Below are 20,793 nucleotides of genomic sequence, written 5' to 3'. Positions count from 1 at the left end.
TCCAGTGAACTATTTTTCTCCTTTGTGGCTCCAAATGAGGTCATCAAACTACGACCTGATTGACAGGCTAGACTTCGCCTCTTTACAAGTTGATAGGAGATTATGTAACTGCCATGCACTGCAATTATCAGTCATACATTTAACGCTTCATACATTTCATTTCATCTAAGTCATTGCAATCCCCTCACAGTACCTCCACTTATCCTAATTTCTCCTGGTGTTTCCTGTTTCCATTCCACCTCCTTTTGTAACCCTTCTGTATTTGTCTTGGTGCAAATGCGGCCCGTTGGGTCTCAAATGGTTGATTATTGTAAGGTGTGTGCTCTAGAAGTAGAATTGTCTTCTTTATAGACTTTTCTGCTGTTTAACTGAAAATTGGGTCATCAGGTGAGTTACTTTCCAGACCCAACAGGTAATTGAGAGGTCAACACTGAGACCCGATGGAGACAGGATTGAGACAAAGAGTGTGAGGTCAAGAGCGGCCTTCTTAGGGTAGGAAAGAGCTCCCAGGAGGGGAGAGCAGAGAGAGGGCCAGGAGCGCCTTGAACTCCTGGGAGGTTCCGAGACCCAATGAGTTGGGTCAGGGAAATCGCAGCTTGTCGGTAAGGCGGTGAGAGAGGTACAGGGCTCGAGCTAGGGAGGGATACTTTGACAAGAAGGGAGATGTTTTGCTTGCAGCTGCAGGACCTTGAGTCAGGATGCGATCTGTGGGAAGTGCCTTTGTTGTTTGCCAACCTGCTCCCTGGAGCGCTGGGACAGGGGCTGCACAACCTTGGTCTGGAGAGATAAGCTCCTTGGAATGTTGGGGCAGAAGATGCACACTTCAATAGGTTATTCATCTTCCGGAGAGGCTGGAAATGGGGGCCTTGAAGTTCTATCTTCCTGAGGAGCTGGAAAGGAGATGGGTGCTGCCTAGTCTGGACCGGACCCAAACAGTAATAATTACAGAAGTCCACTAATTTCTATCCAGTCAGCCTGTTTCTGTTTGTTTCTTTGCTTGTATTTTAACCCTATAATGCCTGAATAATTAATTTCAGGAAAAAATGTTTTGTTTTTATTCTTTACTTTTATAGTTATCAATATATATCTATTAATATATACATTTAATTAAATGTTATGGAAACATTGCGCTCGGCGTTCTAGGGTTAATGATTTTGTGTTTTGTTCTATCTTGTTCTATTAATCTATCCAGGACCGTCTAACATGATTCCTGATGGAGCCGTTGGTAATAGTAGCTGGATATCATCTAATTCTCTGGGCTCAGGATCATGCAAATTGATGGTTTTTGGTCCATCAGTTACATTGGACTAATTCTTTCCATGTGTCTTCAGTCTAAATCACTCTTCTTCCCAGACTGGGAGGAGCCAGTGTGGTACCTTAGATGAGGTTTTAAGATCTCAGTAGAGAGTCCCTTTAGATATGGGATGTAGAACATTGTCTTTGTGGACTTTGTCATGCTAATTGACTTTGCTGTCCCTGGAGAATAGGGGCCTGAGTCTCTCAAGGTGCTCAGGTATGCCTTCGATGTTTTCATGACTTTGCCCTCTGTCTACTCGACTTCATTCATAGATATATTTATAGAAAAGGTAAGTACACATATACAAATATTCTGTTAACTTTCTCTATGTGTGTGGACAAATGTACTCCCTCCCTCCCATCTACCTTTATAAAGAAAACTAGCATTCTCTTCTACCTCCAACTCCCAGAAAAGTAAGGCCCTTTCTTTGTTTGTTCTCAAGTTTGAGGATAATTGATATATCTGCCCTGCAGTTTTTCTTGCTATTCCCTGGTCTCTTCCAATGTGGAAGCTCATGGCTTCCAGTTTGGGGAAAAATTATTGCATTTTAAAATTTTGGATAATTTTGTCCCTAATATTTTCTATTTCTCTCCTATTTGTCTTCACGGGCTGTTGGATCTTCCAAATTCATCTTTTAGCTTATAATTTTAATCCTGAAACTCTATTTTTTAACTTCTTATCAAATTGCCTTAATTTTATCTTCTATCAAATATTTATTTTTAATTTCTAGGAACTCTTATTTTGCTCTCAATTTGATTTTCTTTAACTAGATTTTGTTTTAGTACATCCTGTCCTGTAAGATAGAAGCTTGTTCTCCGTCATGTTGGACATGGTCTGGGGGAGGCAGTCCAGGGCTGACGTGCCATAAGGGATCCAAAACCCTGTCTTTCTTTTCTCTCCCCCCCGACTTGCCGTCAAGTTTATTCCAACTCATGGTGATTCATCTGTGCAAGCAAACTGCACCCCATGGGTTTTTCAGGCTGTGGTCCTTGGGGAGCAGATTCCCAAGCCTGCCTTCTGTGTTATCTCTGGACAGGTTTGAACCACCAACCTTTCTCTCAGCAGTCCAGCTCTGAACCCTAATGCTACCCAAGGATACCTTCTCTCATCTTAGCACTGGCCTTAAAAGGCCACCTTTTGGTCACCTCAACCCTTGATGGGCAAAGGAGGAAATCCTCGCAGCTGAGTTTCTGAGCAGTGTTCCCAGAAGTTTTGCCCAGTTCAGTGGCCAGAACGTCATCACTTGGCCCCTGTTGCTGTGAAGGAGGCTGGGAAACACCGCTAGTTTGTTGGAGCTGCGCATCCCCACAGTAAGAGGAGGCGGTAAGGGAGGCTGCAGGTTGAGAGAAAGAAACATCATGAAGGAAACCCCCATCTCCACGTGGCCCTAAAAGTCAGCCTCCTAGAATTCTTCCAGCTGTAGAGTGATGGAAACACATTTGGTTTTGGGAGTGGGAAGGTGGGGTGGGGTGGGGGTTGTTTTAGGCAAATATAGCGTTGTTACTGGAATCAGGCTGTTTCACTGAGAGAAAGGATTATTTTGGTCAGACATAGAGGCAGGAAGGTGGCTTCCCCAAACTCTCATGGTTTGGCACTTTAAAGGGTTCTCTGGCTCGGAGGGACTGCTCATTGTAGTTACAGTGCTTTGCTGGGAATGGGAGACGCCGAGGTTTTTTCAGAAGTCGTGCGTGCTCCATATCCGTGGGATAGGTGCATGCGGTTCTGTCTCTGAGGGGGAATTTCTGGAAAGTCGCTTAACAGCTTCTAGAAGAGTACAAGTTTTCCATGCAGACGTTAAGGGTCAATGAACTTTTTCTTCAAAGGCCAGAGAGTACATATTTAAGCTTTGTGATTGATACAGTCTCCGTCGCAACTCTGCCAGTGCAGCAGTCGTCCACAGTATGTACTCGGAAAGACGTGGCTGTGTTCCAGTAAAACTTTATTGACACAAATGGCACCCGCCCATGAGCCATACTTTGCCAAACTCCTTTTTATATCACAGTTGCTTATTGCTTATGAGTTATAATGTGGTGGGAGGAAGGGGAGAGGGGGACAAAGCGAAGCTGATGACCAAGGGCTCACACAGAAAGTAAATGTTTAGAAAATGATGATGGCAACATCTGTACAAATGTGCTTGATACAGTTCATGTATGGATTGTTGTAAGAGCTGTAAGAGCCCCAATAAAGTGATTTCTTAACGTATTAGAATGCCAAAATAGCAATGGAATATGACTCTGTTTTTTCTTTTCGGTTCTTCTTTCTCCCCTAAAGTGATAGATCTGGATCCCTTGGAGCAACAAGGGAGGAGGCATTTCCTGTTCACCATGTTGAATGGAGAAGATCCTGAGCAAGGGCAGTAAGTACCAGCTCTGCCACTTTGAAGGAGACATGGTATTTAGGCAGGAGTCCTGGAGTTTGCATTTGTTATTGTGCGGATGTTGAATTGTAAAAGAACATCTTTCAAGTAATTGACCCTTAACAAACTTATGTTTATGACTACTTGATTAATGATATGATTTCATAGATTTACTTACATTTTCATTTGTGTCAGCCCCGATGGGGATTAGTCTCTGGCAATGACGTAATTGAATATGAACAGTCCCCTCTCTGGAATGGACAAGATGTTTGTCCTAATGCACTAATTTGATTTGTTTCGCACATACCCAGTGCTGTTGCTGGCTCATCTGATATTATGTATTAATGTTATATTTAGGTTCTTACTTACTTCCTTTAGAGCAACGATTCTCAAGCTGTGGTTGTGACCCCTTTGGGTTCACGTGATTCATAACAGTAGCAAAATTACAGTTATGGAGTAGCAATGAAAATCATTTTATGGTTAGGGGGTCACCACAACATGAGGAACTGTATTAAAGGATCATGACATTAGGAAGGTTGAGAACCACTGCTTTAGAGGAATACTCTATATTTTGACTTTGGATGGAGGAAGGAGGGAAAAAAAGAGGAGCTGATCCCAAGGGCTCAATGGAAAGTAAATATCTAGAAAAGAACAAGGGAATATGTGTACTAATATGTCAGATACAATTGATGTATGGATGGTAGCAAGAGTTGTAAGAGCCCCCAGTAAATGAGCATTAAAAAAATTTGACTTTGGCATACCTGAAGTAAATTCTAAATTAAAAAAAAAATTTTTTAATCTTTAAATTTTTAGGAAAGCCAACTGTCCTTTTTAAATACCTGTAATCTGAGAAGGCTTCAGATGCAGGGCATGGCACTTACTTATTAACACCAGCAACTTGAAATTTAACTAAGCATCCTAGATTCATTTGTTTCAATAAAGGTAGCTCCTTTCTGTGTGTATGGTAAGACAGGAGGACTGTGGCTTTGATGCATTTTTCTTTTTTAAAAAAGCTTTATCGGCACTTTCAATAGTTCAATCATATCAAGAAGAGTGGTACAATCATTACCACAATTTATTTTAGAACCAGTTTTTCTTTCTTGTACTCTGTGATTTTTTAAATTGTGGCATGAATGTGCACAGCACCACACAGCAACTTCTGCACATTCACTTCATGTTCATTGGTAATAATACTCTGTTGTGCGATCATTGTGAAAACCTGCCCAGGTTCTCCCCCGCCCGCCATTCACACCCTCCACACTCTCTCAGCAGCAACTCGGCCTCCTCCACCCGTGCACACCACGGTCAACTTGGTTTTCTTTTTTTAGTAGTTTTCATTTTGTTGGTTTTTTTCATATGACAGAGCTGGGTTTTTAATTTTAATAAACCATATTTTGGGGGCTCTTACAGCTCTGTAATAATCCATGCATCAATTGTAGGAAACCCATTTGTTGTCATCATCATTTCCAAAGCATTTTCTTTTAGTGGTTTTCTTGATTTAATATTCATATACCGTCCACGTCCACAGGTAGAGTCACTTTGGAAAGAGGTGGATATCCATCATCACAGTCAGTTCCCTCCGGACTCTGGCATTCATTTTTCTCAGACTTGCCCAATCGGCATTTTCTTTGTTTCTGGTTAGTCTGAGGGAGGGCTGACAAAGCAGCCAGGGGAAGCTGTGGGTGAATCTGGTCTGTGGCACTGTGCCATAAGGCTCGGGGGCTGCTAACCGAAAGGTCAGCCGCTTGAGACTGCGAGCTGCTCTGCGGGAGAAAAACAAGGCTTTCCACTCCTGTGAAGAGGTACCCGCTCAGAACTCCCTGGGCAGACGCTGTACAATAAGGTGTCTGTGAGTCAGCACTGAATGTATGGCAGTGAGTGGACAGACAGCTATCACCGTCCCCAGAACTTTGGAAAAGCAAAGTGATTGGCTTTCCCCTCGTGGACAATTATTAACTTTATCACCGGACCCCAGCTTCCCCAGAGCTGCTGCTTCTGTTCATTCTCTCACAGGGGTAATCTTTTTCAATTCCGTTTCCGCTGGGACCTCCTTGAGTTTGAATGGCTTTCGCCTTCGCCGTTCATGTTTTGCCAGGCTGGTATAGTAGATAGAATCAGACCAGACTGGTTTTGAATCCTAACTCCTCCACTGACCAGTTGTGTGGTCTCTGAGATATTGGAGGGTCTTGTGAGAATAACATTGAAATAACATAGGTAAAGCGCTGAGGATTGTGTCAGGCATGTGTACCCCTCCTTTCGGAGGAAACTGAGTGTTGGGGGCCAGTGTTATCTATTTCATTGTTGACGTTTTCTGTAATGATACAGAAATGAAAACCCAATGAACTAGCAGGTGATGGGGTAAAATGGGTGGTGTAAGTTATGTATAAATAATAACAAAACATAATATGTTAGGGCAGTGTAAGATATACATAAATAATGACAATACATATATATTAAGGGTTGATGGGGTGGCAGGGTCAGGGGAGGGGGGATAAAGAGCTGATCTCAAAGGGCTCAAGAAGAAAGATAATGTTTATAAATTGTTGATGCCAACAATTGTACATGTCCAGTTGAGATAACTGATGTATGATTTGATATAATAGACGTAAGAGGCCCCAATAAAATGATTGATTAATTTGAAAACGTTTAAAAAGACAAATGAAGAATCTTTCATTTTCAATGATTCCTTTCAGCTTAACCATTTCAAGCGGGCTTTGAAGAGATTGAATGGTCAGTCCTTTTCCTGCTTCCGGAGCGTGCTCCATTGGGTGTTGTTTGTTAGGTGCCCTTCAGCCTGTTACAATGCAGCTTGGCCCTGCGCACAGCAGATGAGACCCGCCCGGGCCTGCGCTGTCCTCACCATTGCTCCTGTTTGAGCCAGTTGTGGCAGTCGCTTTGTCGATCCACCTTGTTGTGGGCCTTCCTCTTACTCGCCACCTCTCTACTGTACCAAGCATGATGTCCTTTAGGGACAGGTCTCTCCTGATAATTTGTCCAAAGTACATGAAGTCTCGCCATCCTTTCTTCTAAGGAGATGCTGCTTGTGTTTCTTCCTGGACAGATGTTTGTTCTTTTGGCATTCTGTGGTACTTTGGATACTTTTCTCTGGTACCGCAATTCAAATGCATGTAGTATTCATCCGACTTTCTTACTCAGTGCCCGATTTGCACGTGCAGATGGGAAGACTGAAAATAGCAAGGCTTAGATCAGGATAACTTCCTTGCTTTCTAACACTTGAAAGAGGTTTTGTGCACCAGATCTACCCAGTGCAATACTCACCTGATCTCTTGACTGTGGTTCCCATGAGCATTGACTGTGGACCCCGGCAAGATCCAGTCCTTGAAAACTTCAGTCTTATCTCAAGTTTATCATGATGTTACATGTGCGCAATTGACGGTCTGTTTCACAGTTGGTTCCTGACCTGGTGTCAGCTGCTGATCTTGAGCTTCTCCATCGTGTCTTCCCTCAGATGCGGTCAATCTGCTTTCTGTTGTTCCCTCTGGCGATGTCCACGTGTGGATTTGTAAATGTCCTCTGGAGATTTGCGTTGTGGAGAAGTTCTTGGTCTTGAAAAATTCTATCATGTGACCTCCAGCTTCGTTTCTATCCCCAAGACCACATTTTTCTAGCTAATGTTCCTTCCTCTTTCTCATTTTTGTGTTCCAATTGCCAGTGATGATCAATGCATCTTGATTCTATGTTTGATCAATATCAAACTGAAGACATTGATAGAATCCTTCCGTCTCTGCATCACTGGCTTTACTGGCTGGTTCATAAATTTGAATCATAGTTGCATTAACTTCATTTCCTCGTGTGCAGATAGTGATGATCCTGTCATAGACAGCATTGTACTTTCAGGTTGATCTTGAAATGCCCTTTTTGATGATGAAAACAGTGCCCTTCCTACTGTCACCCCAGAATAGTAAATCATGATTTTCTGATTCAGAATGGCCAAGAGCAGTCCATTCCAGCCCACTGATGCCTAGAATGTGGATATTCATGTGTTCCCTTGCATCTGTAACACGCCTCACCTGTTGTCCTAGGTTCATCCTGCACACATGCCAAGTGTTCGCAGCTGTTTCTTCTCCTTTGCGGTCATGCTCCTTCAGCCAGTGATGGTCCCCAAGGCTTTACTCCATCTGCAGCAGCGGCTTGAGCATGGGGACGGCTTCCTTCTGTTGTGCATAAGGTGGATGTGGCTCAGAACCGACTCAACGGCACCGAGCAATAACTTTGAGACAGCAGTTTTGGAGTGCTCTCTGTCCCGAGGGGCTCATGTTCTAGCACCGTCTCTGACAACATTCTCCTGCTATGACATTTTCAGTATCTGACCGTGTCTCACGGCGATCCACGCGGGTTTCCGTGGCTGTGGCCGCTGAAAGGGAGAGCCTGTTCTTCCTTCATACTCTGTTCTTAGTCTGGAGGCTCTGCTGAAGCTTGTTCACTTTGGGCGACGCCGCTGGCATTCGAGATACCAGTGTCATAGCTTCCGGCATCACAGTAACACACAAGCCACCACCGTACGACAAACTGACAGACAAGTGGTGACACTCTTTATCAGCTGTTCTCTAACGTTTGCCTTTATCAAATTCATAGCAACGGGAAATGGCCAGAAGAGATACATCCTGAGAGGCAGACAGTTGTTCTGAGGTTTTCAGGGCTGGAGGGGAGATGAGACTGGGAAGGTGATGAAATGTTCTGGAATTAGAAAGTGGGGATGGTTGCCCAGTGCTTTGAATATAATGAAAAACCATCCAGTTGTAAACTTTATTTTTTTTTCAGTTGTAAACTTTACAAGACAAATGTTATCTCAAGTTAAAAACTGATCATGTTTAACTGCAGTTTTTTTTTTACTGCCTTTAAAAAATCATTTTATTGGGGGCTCTTATAACATTCCATACATACGTCAATTGTATCTAGCATATTTGCACATATGTTGCCATCATCATTTGCAAATCATTTTCTACTTGAGCCCGTGGTATCAATCAGCTCCTTGTTTTCCCCTCCTCCCCCTTGCACTGCATTTTGGGTGAAGTTCCTGTTGGACAGTTTCTGCAGAGGATGTGCAGTGACACTGGTTATGTTCTGCACAGTGCATAAACATTCTTAGGCTTTCTACGTGGGGGATTCCTTCACTTCCAACTCGTGTCCTTGTCCCTTTCCATTCTCGTCTTTGTTTTTAAGCAATTGTTGACTGTTTGGGAATTTCATCTCAATTCTTAAAATTACATAATCATAAAATTAACTTTTTAAATTGGAAAATTTGTGTGTATATGTATAAAACACCAATTTAAAAGCAGAACAAGAAGTTGGTCAGATTTGGCCCAACAGGTTATAGCTTGTCAGTCTTTGGCTTAAACCAACATTTTTATAATTAAAAAAATAAAAGAAGCAATGGGATTCTTATAGTTGTATCATTTTGCTAGGCTAAGTCAAGGTCATCACCATGCTTACTGACCACTCACTATCTGTAAGGCACTGTACAGCACACCTGACCATCCCATTTTTCAAGACTCAAAGCACTCCAAAGACTAATTTTTATATTGGCTTTGCAATTCTGCATTCTTTATTTCCTTTAAGTATTGACACCCAACTATTTTAAGTTTAAAGCCTCCTCTTCAAATTTCTTTTAGAGCATTGGTTTTTGTGCTATATATAAGAAATCTTTTCAACATTATAAGTGATCTTACAAGGGATTTATCTTGACAGCTTGAGACAACTGAATGAACTACATTACCTTAAGAGTCTCTTCAGAAACACACACACATACACACACACACCCCACAAAAAACCCCAAAACAAATTCACTGCTATCGATGCCGACCCACAGTGATCCCATAGAACTGGACCCTGTGAATCTGAGACTCTCTTCACTGGAGTAGAAAGTCCCTTCTCCTGCAGAACAGTTGGCATTTCTAACTCTGGGGATCTTACGGTTCTCAGTCCAAAGCATAACCACGACACCACCCTCAGTTCCCTCTTGAAAGGTTCCGATTCTTCACTCTTCTGCTACCGTCACCTGCGATCCACTGCCATCCAGTGGAATCCAACTCAGAGTAATCCTAGAGGACAGAGCAGACCACCTGTGCATTTCTGAGGTGGCAAATCTTTTTTTTTATCTATTTATTTTTAATCATTTTATTAGGGGCTCATACACCTCTTTTCACAATCCGTACATACATCATTTGTGTCCAGCACATTCGCACATATGTTGCCATCATCGTTCTCAAAACATGTTTTCTACTTCAGGCCTTGATATCAACTTCACGTTTTCCCCCTCCCTCCCCGCTCCCCCCTCCCAGTAAATCATTATAGCAGCAGAAAGCCCCATCTTTCTCCTTCAGAATGGCTGGTGAACGGGTTTGAACTGCTAACCTTGTGGGAATAGGCCAACTCATGACCACTGTAGTATTATAAATGGAAGCAAAGCCGTTGTATCATGATTGCTTTTATCTTTGCTTTACCTTCATAGCCTAAAATATCAGTAAATTGAGTTAAAGAAACTTTGTTTTTTTCAGTTTAAAGTTTATAGTGGTCAGTGACCCTGAGGATGACGAAAATGAGGAATGTCAAGAAGTAGGATATGCCTATCTGGAATTGTGGCCAATCCTGGAATCGGGAAAAGACATTCTGCAGCAAGAGCTAGCCAGTGAGTAATACATACTTGCTCAGCATTCCTGTTTCTTTCGTACATTAAGAAAACCAACTTAGTCTTTTGTTGTTGTTCTACCTTCGGGGTTTAATTACCACTACCAAGTTGAGGCGAGACAAACTGGATGGAAATTTTGTATATTTTCGCCTTCACCAGCCTAATGACCACATTATGATAAACAAGTGGCGGGCTCTTCATTAGTTGTTCTCCAATATTTGCTTTTACCAAATTAGTAGGGATAGGAAATGTCCAGAGTGGGCAAATTCTGAGAGACAGAAAATAGACCAGTGGTCTTCAGGGACTGGAGGGGAGACAAGAGTGGGGAATTAATGCAGACTGTGAATCTCCAATGTTTGAGATACAGAAATTTAAAGACAGTTCTTTTAATTTCACAGAAACTTTAAACATCAGAATTGTTGAATTCTCTTCCACAACCCAACTCACTGCCATTGAGTCAGTGCTGGCTCATAGTGACCCCCTGCGGGTTTCTGAGACTGTAACTGTCTCTGAGAGTAGAAAGCCCTGTCCTTCTCCCCAGTAGCTGCTGGGGGTTTCGAACTGCTGACTTTGTGGATTGCAGCCCAATGTGTAACCATCATACACTTTCCTGCCCTCGGTTTCTTAAACTAGACACTCGAATCGCCTGTCTTCATACCCATGGGTCACTCGGCTTTAAACACTCTGTCAGAAATGCCTTGCATATGTCCCCACTACTGGAGTCATTTTCTAAACGAGCCTTCCTTCTGTCCTATTTCCACACAGAGAGCTCTCCTGACAGTGTGACCAGCACTCTCATAGTCTCCTAATGACTGCTGTAGGCCCAAATACGTGCTTTTGAATGCCTTTAGGTGGGCCCTGCTCTGTTCACACCTGATCATTCTCTATCACCCTGTGCACTCGGGACATCACATAAACATGTCCTCCTGGGTTCCAGTAGACACTTGGGATCATGAGACTAACGAACGTGTCAAACATCTAATCATAAGCCAGTACTGAAAGAGGAAATCACATTAGTAAGTCAGAACCAGAAACTGAAAACGAAAAAAGTTGTAGACTAGAAAACATCAGAGTACACTGCATATAGGTATTTTGAAGCTCATTTTATGCAAACTTAAGTTTGCTGTTATAATAAAAAAAGGTAATTTGGTTGTAATTAACAAACCTTTGAGGGACCCTCTTTAGAGCAACTTATTAAGTCCCTGAATCTCGGAAACAAGATTATTTGCTCAGGCAAGCTATTTAGTCTTTGTGTCTGTTTCGAGCACACGGTGGGGATCAGAGCAGTGCCCGCTGCATGGTCTGTCGGGAGGGCGAAAGGAGCTCAGACAACGAAGGTGCTTAGGCAGTGCCCAGCAGTTTCTCCTCCCAGTGCCCCTTCCCTGACCGCGCTCTGCTCGTCCATGCCTTTTGTACGTCAGGAACATTTCCATGTCGTCGCTAGTCACCTCAGAATCACTAAGCCAAAGAGCGTTTGTTTTCACGTTCATGTTTTAATCAAAAGAAAAACACCGTTTCCTAACGACGACCTCCCTGTCACACAGCTTTCCAACCTGCTTTCTCGGATCTTCAAAGCCAACTCTTTTGCTCTGCACCTGCCTTTTCTCCTGTCCTTGGAACATTTGCTGAATGAGTCTCTCTGTAGTACTATTATTTTTAATCATCTTATTGGGGCCTCTTACAGCTCTTTTAACATTCCATACATTAATTGTATCAAGCATATTTGTATATATGTTGCCATCATCATTAAAAAATATTTTTGGGGGGCTCTTACATCTCTTATCACAATCCACACATACATCCAGTGTGTCAAGCACATTTGCACATATGCTGCTATCATCATATCAGCTCATTTCTTCCCTCTCCCTCCATCCCCCGCCTGCCCTCCCTCATGAACCCTTGATGAGTTACAGGTTATTTTATCCATATCTTACATTGTCCTCCGTCACCCCTCACACACTTTTCTGTTATTCATCCCCTTGGGAGGGGGTTCTAGACTGATCCTTCTGATTCCCTTTCTCCCCCCAACCTTGGCGAATCCTCCTGGTATCTCTACTCTCCTTGTTGGCCCTGAGGGGTTTATCTATCCTGGATTCTCTGTGTTTCAGGCTCTTAAGTGTAGCAGTGTGCATGCTCTGGTCTTATCCGATTTGTAAGGTAGAATGAGGTCATGATAGTGGGGTGAAGCCACAAAGAGCAAAGTTGTGTTTCATCGGTGCTATACTGTACCCTGACTGGCTCATCTCTTCCCTGTGACCCCTCTGTGAGGGCTGTCCAATTGTCTACAGATGGGCATTGGGTCTCCACTCCAAGCCCGCTTCCCCCCATTCACCTTGGGTATGGTTTTATTCTAGGTCTTACATGCCTGAAACCCGATCCCTGATCCTATCGACACCTCATGATCACACACAGGTTGGCGTGCTTCTTCCATGTGGGCTTTGTTTGCTTCTTCAAGCCTGTAAGACCCCAGACACTGTATCTTTTGATGGCTTGATACCATCAGCTTTCTTCACATTTGCTTATGCACCCATTTTGTCTTCGGTGATCATGTCGGGAAGGTGAGCATCACAGAATGCCAGACTGTTAGAATAAAGTGTTCTTATGTTGAGGAAATACTTGAGGCCCAATACACACCTGTAACCTTAATTCTTAACATATAGATGAGTACACAGTTCTATTCCCCACCATTTTCTAAACATTTACTTTCTATTTGAGTCCTTGGTATCAGCTCTTTTCTCACTGACTACCCCCCTTCCCCCATGACTCCTTGATAAATTATTGTTTTTCTATTTTACACCGACCAGTGTCTCCCTTTACCCACATTTATGTTGTTGTTCATCCCCCTGGGGGATGGTGGTGGTTATGTGTTGATCATTGCAATACACTATTTGTACTTCTGCACCACCTAAGAAAACATTAAGGAACCCTGGTGACAGCGGTCAGCAGTTTGAGACCACCAGCCACTCTGTCGGAGAAAGATGCGGGTTTCTACTCCTAGGGTCTGGGAAACTCACAGGGCTAAGTTCTACCTGCCCTAGAGGGTCAATGAGTCAGAATTAACTTGATGGCGGTGAGTTTGGTTTGAAGATCACACTTTCACAAGTACTGTTTTTTTAACTTTCCTCCTATTTTACTAACTTCTATAATTCAGGACATTCTAAATGAGTGGTTCTCAACCTGTGGGGGGGTGGAACAACCCTTTCACAGGGGCCACTCAATCCCTAACAGTAGCAAAATGACAGTTATCAAGTAGCAATGAAAATAATCTTTGGTTGAGGGGTCACCACATTAGGAACTGTTATTAAAGGGTCACGGCATTAGTAAGGTTGAGAACCACTGTTCTAAATCTTTGTTTCCACTATTCTTTTGGGGGCCTGTTTCTTTGAATGCTGGATTTTCCTAGTTCAATCTAGTCTAACAGCCGCCCCTCCTTGTACCTTCTTCCAAGGTCTTAATCCTTTAGGTCGGTTTGTGGGCCAGAATAAAATTGGATACTGTGCAAATTAACAGCTATCACATGTATGCCCCACTGGTACCTCAAACCCTAACGGTCTTTGCTCCACATAATGCCTCAGTGCAGGCTCCTCAAACTACGGCCGCCGGGGACATTTATCCAGCCCACCAGGTGTTTTTGCCCTATTTTGTTTTTTGCTTCAAAATAAGATATGTGCAGTGTGCATAGGAATTTTTTTTTAAACTATAGTCTGGCCCTCCAATAGGTCTGAGGGACAGTGAACTGGTCCCGTTTAAAATGTTTCAGGACCTCTGTGGCTTAGTGAATATCCACCATCTACCTTGTTGTCTTAAGCCAAAACGAACCAGTCTTTTCCATACTGCTGACATTCAATCACAGAACTCCATTAATTTTACCTCTTGCATCTGTCCCCATCTCTGACCCCCCATTACGCATTCACCCCGTTTCCTTTCTGCACTGAATTCCTACAACAGCTTCCTAAGCACCCTCCCTGATGTGCTTGTGTGTTTCCCACTGGAGAACCCCAGTGCGCAGGCTCAGTACCAACACCTGGAGTTCCTGCTGATGCCGTTGAGGCGGCACTGGGTTGCTAAACGGCAGATGAGCAGTGTAACCCCACTGTGGGAGAGAGATGAGGCCGCTTCCATAGATGGTCTCATCCCAGCCACCCTACGGGGTGGTTCTACACTGTCCTTCACGGTCACAAGGTGTCAGAATCGACTTCATTGCAGTAGGTTTGGTTTAACTTAGCAGTTCTCAACCTGTGGGTTGCGACTCCAGTGGGGGCCGACCGACCGTTTCATAGGGGTCACCTAAGACCACCGGAAAACAGAAATACTTCACAATATATAATTACATGTTGTTTTATGATTAATCCCTATGCTTTAATTATGTTTAATTTGTAACAATGAAAATACATCTTGCATATCAGATATTTACATGACGATGCATAGCAGTAGCAGAATCACAGTTACGAAATAAGCGTTATGGTTGGGGTCACCACACGAGGAACTGTATGAAAGGGTCGCGGCACGAGGAAGGTGGAGAGCCACGGCTCTAGGGGAAGCTTTCCTTCGAGACAAGGCCCTTCACGACTGGCCTGTTTGCCTGGTATAGCTCCTTGTCCTTTTCCAAACGGAACTGCGTAGGGTGATTTTTGGCACATACTTTTAACTAACTTTTAAAAACGCAAAAAAATAAAAATACAAACCCCTTTTGGGGATTGTCTCCACAAAGTCTTTCCTAATTCAGATTCCTCCATTCTCGGGCAGGTGCCTTGTACTATACTCACTTGTTTTCCTCTCCCACCGGACTAGAGTTCTCTTAGAGGGGCACAGTCACTCAGTGCAGGTCCTAGCTCATACACCTAACATGGCAAACAGCAGGTTTTCAAGTGTTTTCTAATTGACTGACACTGGCTGACACTTTCCCCCCTAACAGTTGTTAGCCCTGGAGACCGGGCGACCCCCATAGGAAGGCTGAAGGTTTCCCTCCAAGCTGCCGCTGCCCTCCATGCTATTTACAAGGAGATGACTGAAGATTTGTTTATGTGATGGAATGTGCTGTCCGTTCGAAAATCGGAGGGAACCAGAGTAAAAAGTCTCTTATAAAGTAACTTGATATACATGAATTTGGTCTGCTGTGATGTTTTGGGATGTCGCGTTAACTACTGTTGACAGTTTGGATTGATGTTATGTTCTCGTAGTGATTGGTTTTAACTTGAGAGAGGTAAGGCCCTCGCAGCTGACCACGTGAGGCAGCTTGCTCTCAGGAACTACGAACCCCAACTGCCACACAAGGTGAGGTTACAAAAACAAAACAGGAACGACAACAACAAAAAAAAAAACAACCCAGTTTATTTATCTTTTAGTTCTTCCAAAATTGAAAATATCAAGTCCTACAGCTAAGGAGAAAAAAAAAACAAAACAAATAAACAAAAACCAAGACCCCTGCCCCCCTCCCCCTTTTCTTAGTCACAGAACACAGAAGGAGCTGCAATGGGACAGGTGGGCACAGAGAACCAGGAGGGGGAGGAGGGCAAGATTAACTCCCCAATACTTAGAAAAGCTGTTCGACAGAGACCGGTAATACAGGACAACGCAGACGAGTCAAAACAAGGAGCAGCAGTGACGAGAGGCTGTTGAAGACGTGGCCTCCCTTCCTCTTCTCTCGCTTCCTCATCAGGGCATTCTAGGCCCAAGGCCTGACGTGGCCCTTCCAGATCTAACTGTGGACTCCTCTGAACCACCTCTACCTTTTCCCTCGCAGCAGCACCCACGAGGCACCCCGTCCTTTCTCAGATAGCGTGTCAGGAGGAGACAGTGGTGATCTGTCTCTACCACTACCGTGGGCATCTGTGAGGAGGAAATCAGGCCGAGGAGTCACTGCTTCTTACGTCGCAGCAGAAGTACCTCAGAGTCTGCACGAGGCAAGAAAGCAGGCCGGCCGGCACCAGCCCCAGCTGCTTCACTAACTCAAGCTGCCAGAAGTAGCCAAATCATTAGCAACCAAGAGCCTTTTCTTGAGAGATGGAACTGAAAGAGATCTGAGGAAAAGTCACGACAGTAGGGTAAGCTGAAGAACTGAATCTGCTGGTCAGGAATGATGGCACAGGCAGCCCAGGGCCACCGTGTACCAGTGTCTTTCCAGAAAGCTTTAAGACACCAGAGACGATGCCGTCAGCCATCGGGGTCCTGGCAGAGATGACAGGAAGAGTGAGGAATGAAACAATGTTTACCAACAGCGGAAGCCTCTGCCCTTCTTCAAGAACACCTCCTCCTCCCTTGCCATCTGGATGGGGCCATTGGCACGTGTCCTGGTGGGCCTGGAATTCCCCGAGTAGATTGGTCCACACAAATGGCCCCCTAAACCCATAAACACAAATGGCAAAACTTCAAAAGAAAACAAAAGAAAAAAAAAATACAGTTTCTATGTATGTCATGTAAAATTCTCAGGGGGCTGGCTGGAGGAAGAGTGGAGCTCAGGGCTACAGTTCCGAGGTTACTTCCTCTTTTTCTTGGGTGGTGCAGAGCTGTGTCTGGAACCCCGGTTAGAGCCTCGGCCCGAACTGTGCACGGATGCCTTCCTCTTCCGGCTCATACTGCGGCTCTGCTCTTCCTCTTCCTCATAGCGGCTTTCCCGGTCCGCTGCACGGGGGGAGAAAACATTGCAGGTGGCTGTGAAAGCCCAACGGGCCCGGCCTGGCGCAAGGTGGTGAAGGGCACGCATTCTGGAATCGGATCGTTAGCGAGGCAACTTTCAAAAAGTTGCTAACTTTTCTGAGTCGTACTTTATTTTAAGATGGAGAAACTACTTCAGGGCTAGATCCGGCGACGTCAGCAAAGCGCCTGTCCCAGTGCCTATACTGTTTTCACCCATAACTTAAGTTTCAGGCTGTGCACCCATAATTGCTATTCTTCCCCCAAATATGCTGTCACCTTAACAAAACTCAGCGTCACCCCCGAGACTCTTCTTCGCCCTCTCCCACCCCAGTATTATTAATCATCTTGGGTTTCTATATACTTGCTTATTTCATGTAAGTGAAATCACACAGCTTAATTATTTTCTTTTTTCACTGAGTATGGGTAAAAGTGGACAAGCTAAACTCATTTTCCGTCCAACAACGCACATACATTTTGTTTGTGACGTCATTTGTAACCTGCCCCACGCATTGTTCTTTTAGGGTTCCCTTTGGTTTGGGGCAAATGCTGCCCTTTGGTCTCCTAGGTCAATTGTTCTGAGGAGTGTGTTCGCCATGGGTGTTACTGCTAACGTCATAGGCTTGTCTGTGGTTAGGTTACAAGGTGATCCCTAGGGGTATGGTTAGTGGCAGGGCCAATGTCTCAGAGGTTACAACTGTCTCTACTAGACCAGTAAGTCTGGTCACCTTTTATGATTTTGAGTTTTGTCTCTAGTTTTCTCTCACTGACCAGGACCTTCTGGTGGTGCCAGAGGTCGCGGTTTGCTAGGCCTGAGTCCTGGGGATGAGCTCTTTCCTGAAGTCGCTCCTCCCCTCCGGAGCACGGCATCCTCCCTCAGCTGGCCACTCACTGGCCTAGAGGCTCCCACGCACCACTCGCCGCAGCATGAGCAGCGGTCGTGTGTGGACTATGTTGTGCCAATTGACAAGGCTGTGGTCCTTCCCAATCGGCCTGCTTGCAAGGTTCCCCGCATTGTGGGCGCACCTAAACCTCCTTTCTCTTTTCTGCTGCATAATATTCCCTGTGACCCAACAATTAAAAAAAAAAATTACCCTTTCGGGCTTCTTCCTCCAGCTCATCCCAATCTTTTCCACTCTCTTCTTCACTGCCCAGCGACTCCTTGGAATAGTCTGGAATGCAATGAACAAAGTATTAATCCTTACTCCAGACCAGTGGTTCTCAAGCCTAAGGCCACGACCCCTTAGTACAATTCCTCATAAAATCATTTCCATTGCTACTTTTTTTTAACTACAGCTTTGCTACTGTTTTGAATTGGGCGGCCCCTGTGAAAGGGTCGTTTGACTCCCCAAGAGGTCGCAACCCACAAGTTGAGAACTGCTGTACCAGGAGGAATGAAATGAAACGGGTTCCTTGTCCGAAAACAAAGTAGTTTCTAGAAATGATGTATGAGGAAGCCATGGCATTTTCTCAAAGATTAACCTGACTCTTCTGCTTCAGATGAATAATCTTCATCACTATCTTCTTCTTCCTCTTCATAGTCATCTTCTGAGGGATTAAACGTCTCATCTTCAATTTCGGATTCCGAATCCCCTTCCTCAGCATCACTTCCCTGGTGAATCAGAGCAGATTATGGTTTACTTTGTTTGTTTCTTTGGGGGGGGATGTTTACATTCATTTTATTAATGAAATTAATCCAATTCACATCAGCAGTATCCACATTTTACATGGAAGAAATCTGAGTGTCTACACTATGTATTAAAGGAGTACCCCTCTGTTAGCACCCCCATTCATTTATTTGATTCACTTCACACTTCTTTATCCAGAGCAAGACCCCTCAGAAACACTCTCGGTAATAATGCATTACGTAGAGGTAGGAGGACCATTTTTCGGGAAACAATTCTTGTCAACCTGCCCTGAAGGATTTTTCCCCAATGCTGAGAAACTCACCAAGAACAGTTTTTAGTAACTTCAAGGAGACTTTGCCAGTGGGTACCCATGTTCAATCCACCTATCCTTTCGTTCCAAGACTAAGTGGGAAAAAGCACCGTACAACCCGGCCCCGACGCTGCCTGTCTGCGCACGAGAGCAGCCACAGGGCAGCAGGCAGAGCGGGAAGCCCGCGCGCGCACGCACCTCCCCCTCAGGCTCCAGGAAAGACCAGCCACCTTGCTCGAAGAAGCCCTCAGGGTCATCAACAATGGTCTTCATGATCTTAGTCCAGTTGAGGGACTGCACTCCTTCTGTGTACTTCAGGTCACAGGAACTGAGAGAAGTGATAGTACAAAGTCAAAACCACGCTGCGGTTTGCTCACCATGTGTCCAATGTCATGTTGCTGGATCACTTTTCCTGACGGTGGGAGCAGGTATGCTTTGCTGTGCCAGGGAGCACACCTAAATGGCTGGCATCTGCCCTCCCAGAGCGCTAGCACCAAACCGACAGGCAGAGCGGCATTGTAACTGAAGCACCCCTTCCCCTCAACCAGCTGCGTTCCCGCTTTCCCTCTTCTCCCGAAGCACCAATTTCCCAGCCCTCAGCCACAACAAGGCTTGCTTCCTCTTCTCGTTAGCAGTGGCTTCAACTCATAACCGCTTCTTAATTCCCATTACTCGCCGCTCTCCTCAGTCACTCACACGACTGCAACTCAGAACCTGTTCCTGGACCTCCAGTTCCCTCTTGGACCGTCCACTGCTTCCCAATGTCTTATTTGATGCACGATCTATTTTAAAGTAAGGCATGGATTCGTAGTGACTCTTTGAAATGGCCTGTATTTAGAAGGCGTGCAAATGACTTCCATTATCTTTCTACAGCCAAATCAATTACAGTGAGGAGGTAAGAAGAAGAAAACAGAAAACCAGGAACAATTGTAAGGATAACAACCACCACATTTCGGTATAAAAGCCGCCTGAGAACACCGCATAAGCCCAGACAGGCACGCCTACACAAATGGAAACATCTGCTTCCAGCTACGGTGAAATAACAAGGTCGAGATTTGCCTTTCCACGATGAACCACTGAAAACAGACCAAATGGCAAACCAGGGTTTCCAACATTGGCTAAAAGTCTGTACAGAGAGTAGGGCAACAAACACGGCCCATGTCACAATTGCCCAGTTTTCTGTCTGCAGGCAGACTGTGCAGGAGGGGAACCGACCACAATCTGGCGGTCACTCAGGCGAGAGAGGGGTCCAGGGTGCTGAGATAGCTAGACTAGGTGGGCAGAGAACTGGAGGCCTGCCAAAGGGTCCCTTCAAAGTCCACTAAGGACTGATCTCCACACATACGAAAGGAAACTAACCAAAGCCGAGCAAAGCAGCATTGGGAAACCTCAGGCCGAGCAATCGCACAGAACTGTAAAGAATTGCTCCTCCCTCCAGAGAGTGGACGACAGCCTCCTGGTACAGAAGGAGAAGACTACTGCTTCAGTAGCAGGGCCAAATCAGCCCTCAACCAAGGCAGCTCCGAACCTGCACCAGTGAAACGTGGATGATTAAAGGAGGCCAAATAACTTAGCTAGGTATATTCTAGAATAAAACCTTGAAATTAAGCAATATAACAAAACCCAGCAGCCAATAATGTGAGAGTCACAATATCTGCCCGTCAATCAGAAATGTTACCAGGCTTGCACAGAAGCCAGAGAAACCAGTCCATAGAAATGGTTCCCCTATTAGCTGGTGAATGGATAAACAAAATGTGGTACGTGGTTGGTGGATCTAACACAGGCTGCTGCTGTCGTGAGGGGTTGTTCTGCGTCAGCGACCCTACATGAGAGCGAGCGCAGCACTGCCCCAGAGGGCTCTCTCTAGGCTGTCTGCCATCTTTAGAGAAGCGGACACAGTGCCAGGGCTGTCTCCTTCCT

General features: G+C 44.8%; 2 protein-coding genes across 2 annotated transcripts in view; one reads left to right on the top strand and one right to left on the bottom strand.

Moving 5' to 3' along the window:
- RPGRIP1 (RPGR interacting protein 1) overlaps positions 1–15,336 on the top strand; it is a 55,442-nt gene extending 40,106 nt beyond the window's left edge. Inside the window, 3 exon segments of the mRNA XM_075532232.1 lie at positions 3,569–3,653; positions 10,172–10,302; positions 15,218–15,336. Of these exon segments, the coding sequence (XP_075388347.1) occupies positions 3,569–3,653; positions 10,172–10,302; positions 15,218–15,330 (329 nt within the window). The 3' untranslated portion in view covers positions 15,331–15,336.
- Positions 15,337–15,615: 279 nt separating this feature from the next.
- The window catches only part of SUPT16H (SPT16 homolog, facilitates chromatin remodeling subunit), a 41,714-nt gene continuing 36,536 nt past the window's right edge, over positions 15,616–20,793 (bottom strand). The window contains exons 23-26 of the mRNA XM_075532391.1: positions 19,072–19,201; positions 18,418–18,547; positions 18,030–18,107; positions 15,616–16,923 (exon numbers count right to left, since the gene is read on the bottom strand). Coding sequence (XP_075388506.1) covers positions 16,778–16,923; positions 18,030–18,107; positions 18,418–18,547; positions 19,072–19,201 — 484 coding nt within the window. The 3' untranslated portion in view covers positions 15,616–16,777. The remainder of the gene's footprint in view (positions 16,924–18,029; positions 18,108–18,417; positions 18,548–19,071; positions 19,202–20,793) is intronic.

This window comes from Tenrec ecaudatus, chromosome 14 (assembly GCF_050624435.1).
Source record: "Tenrec ecaudatus isolate mTenEca1 chromosome 14, mTenEca1.hap1, whole genome shotgun sequence".
Taxonomy (NCBI): Eukaryota; Metazoa; Chordata; class Mammalia; order Afrosoricida; family Tenrecidae; genus Tenrec; species Tenrec ecaudatus.
Note: the sequence above shows the minus strand (reverse complement) of the source record. Positions and strands in the feature narration are given on the sequence as shown.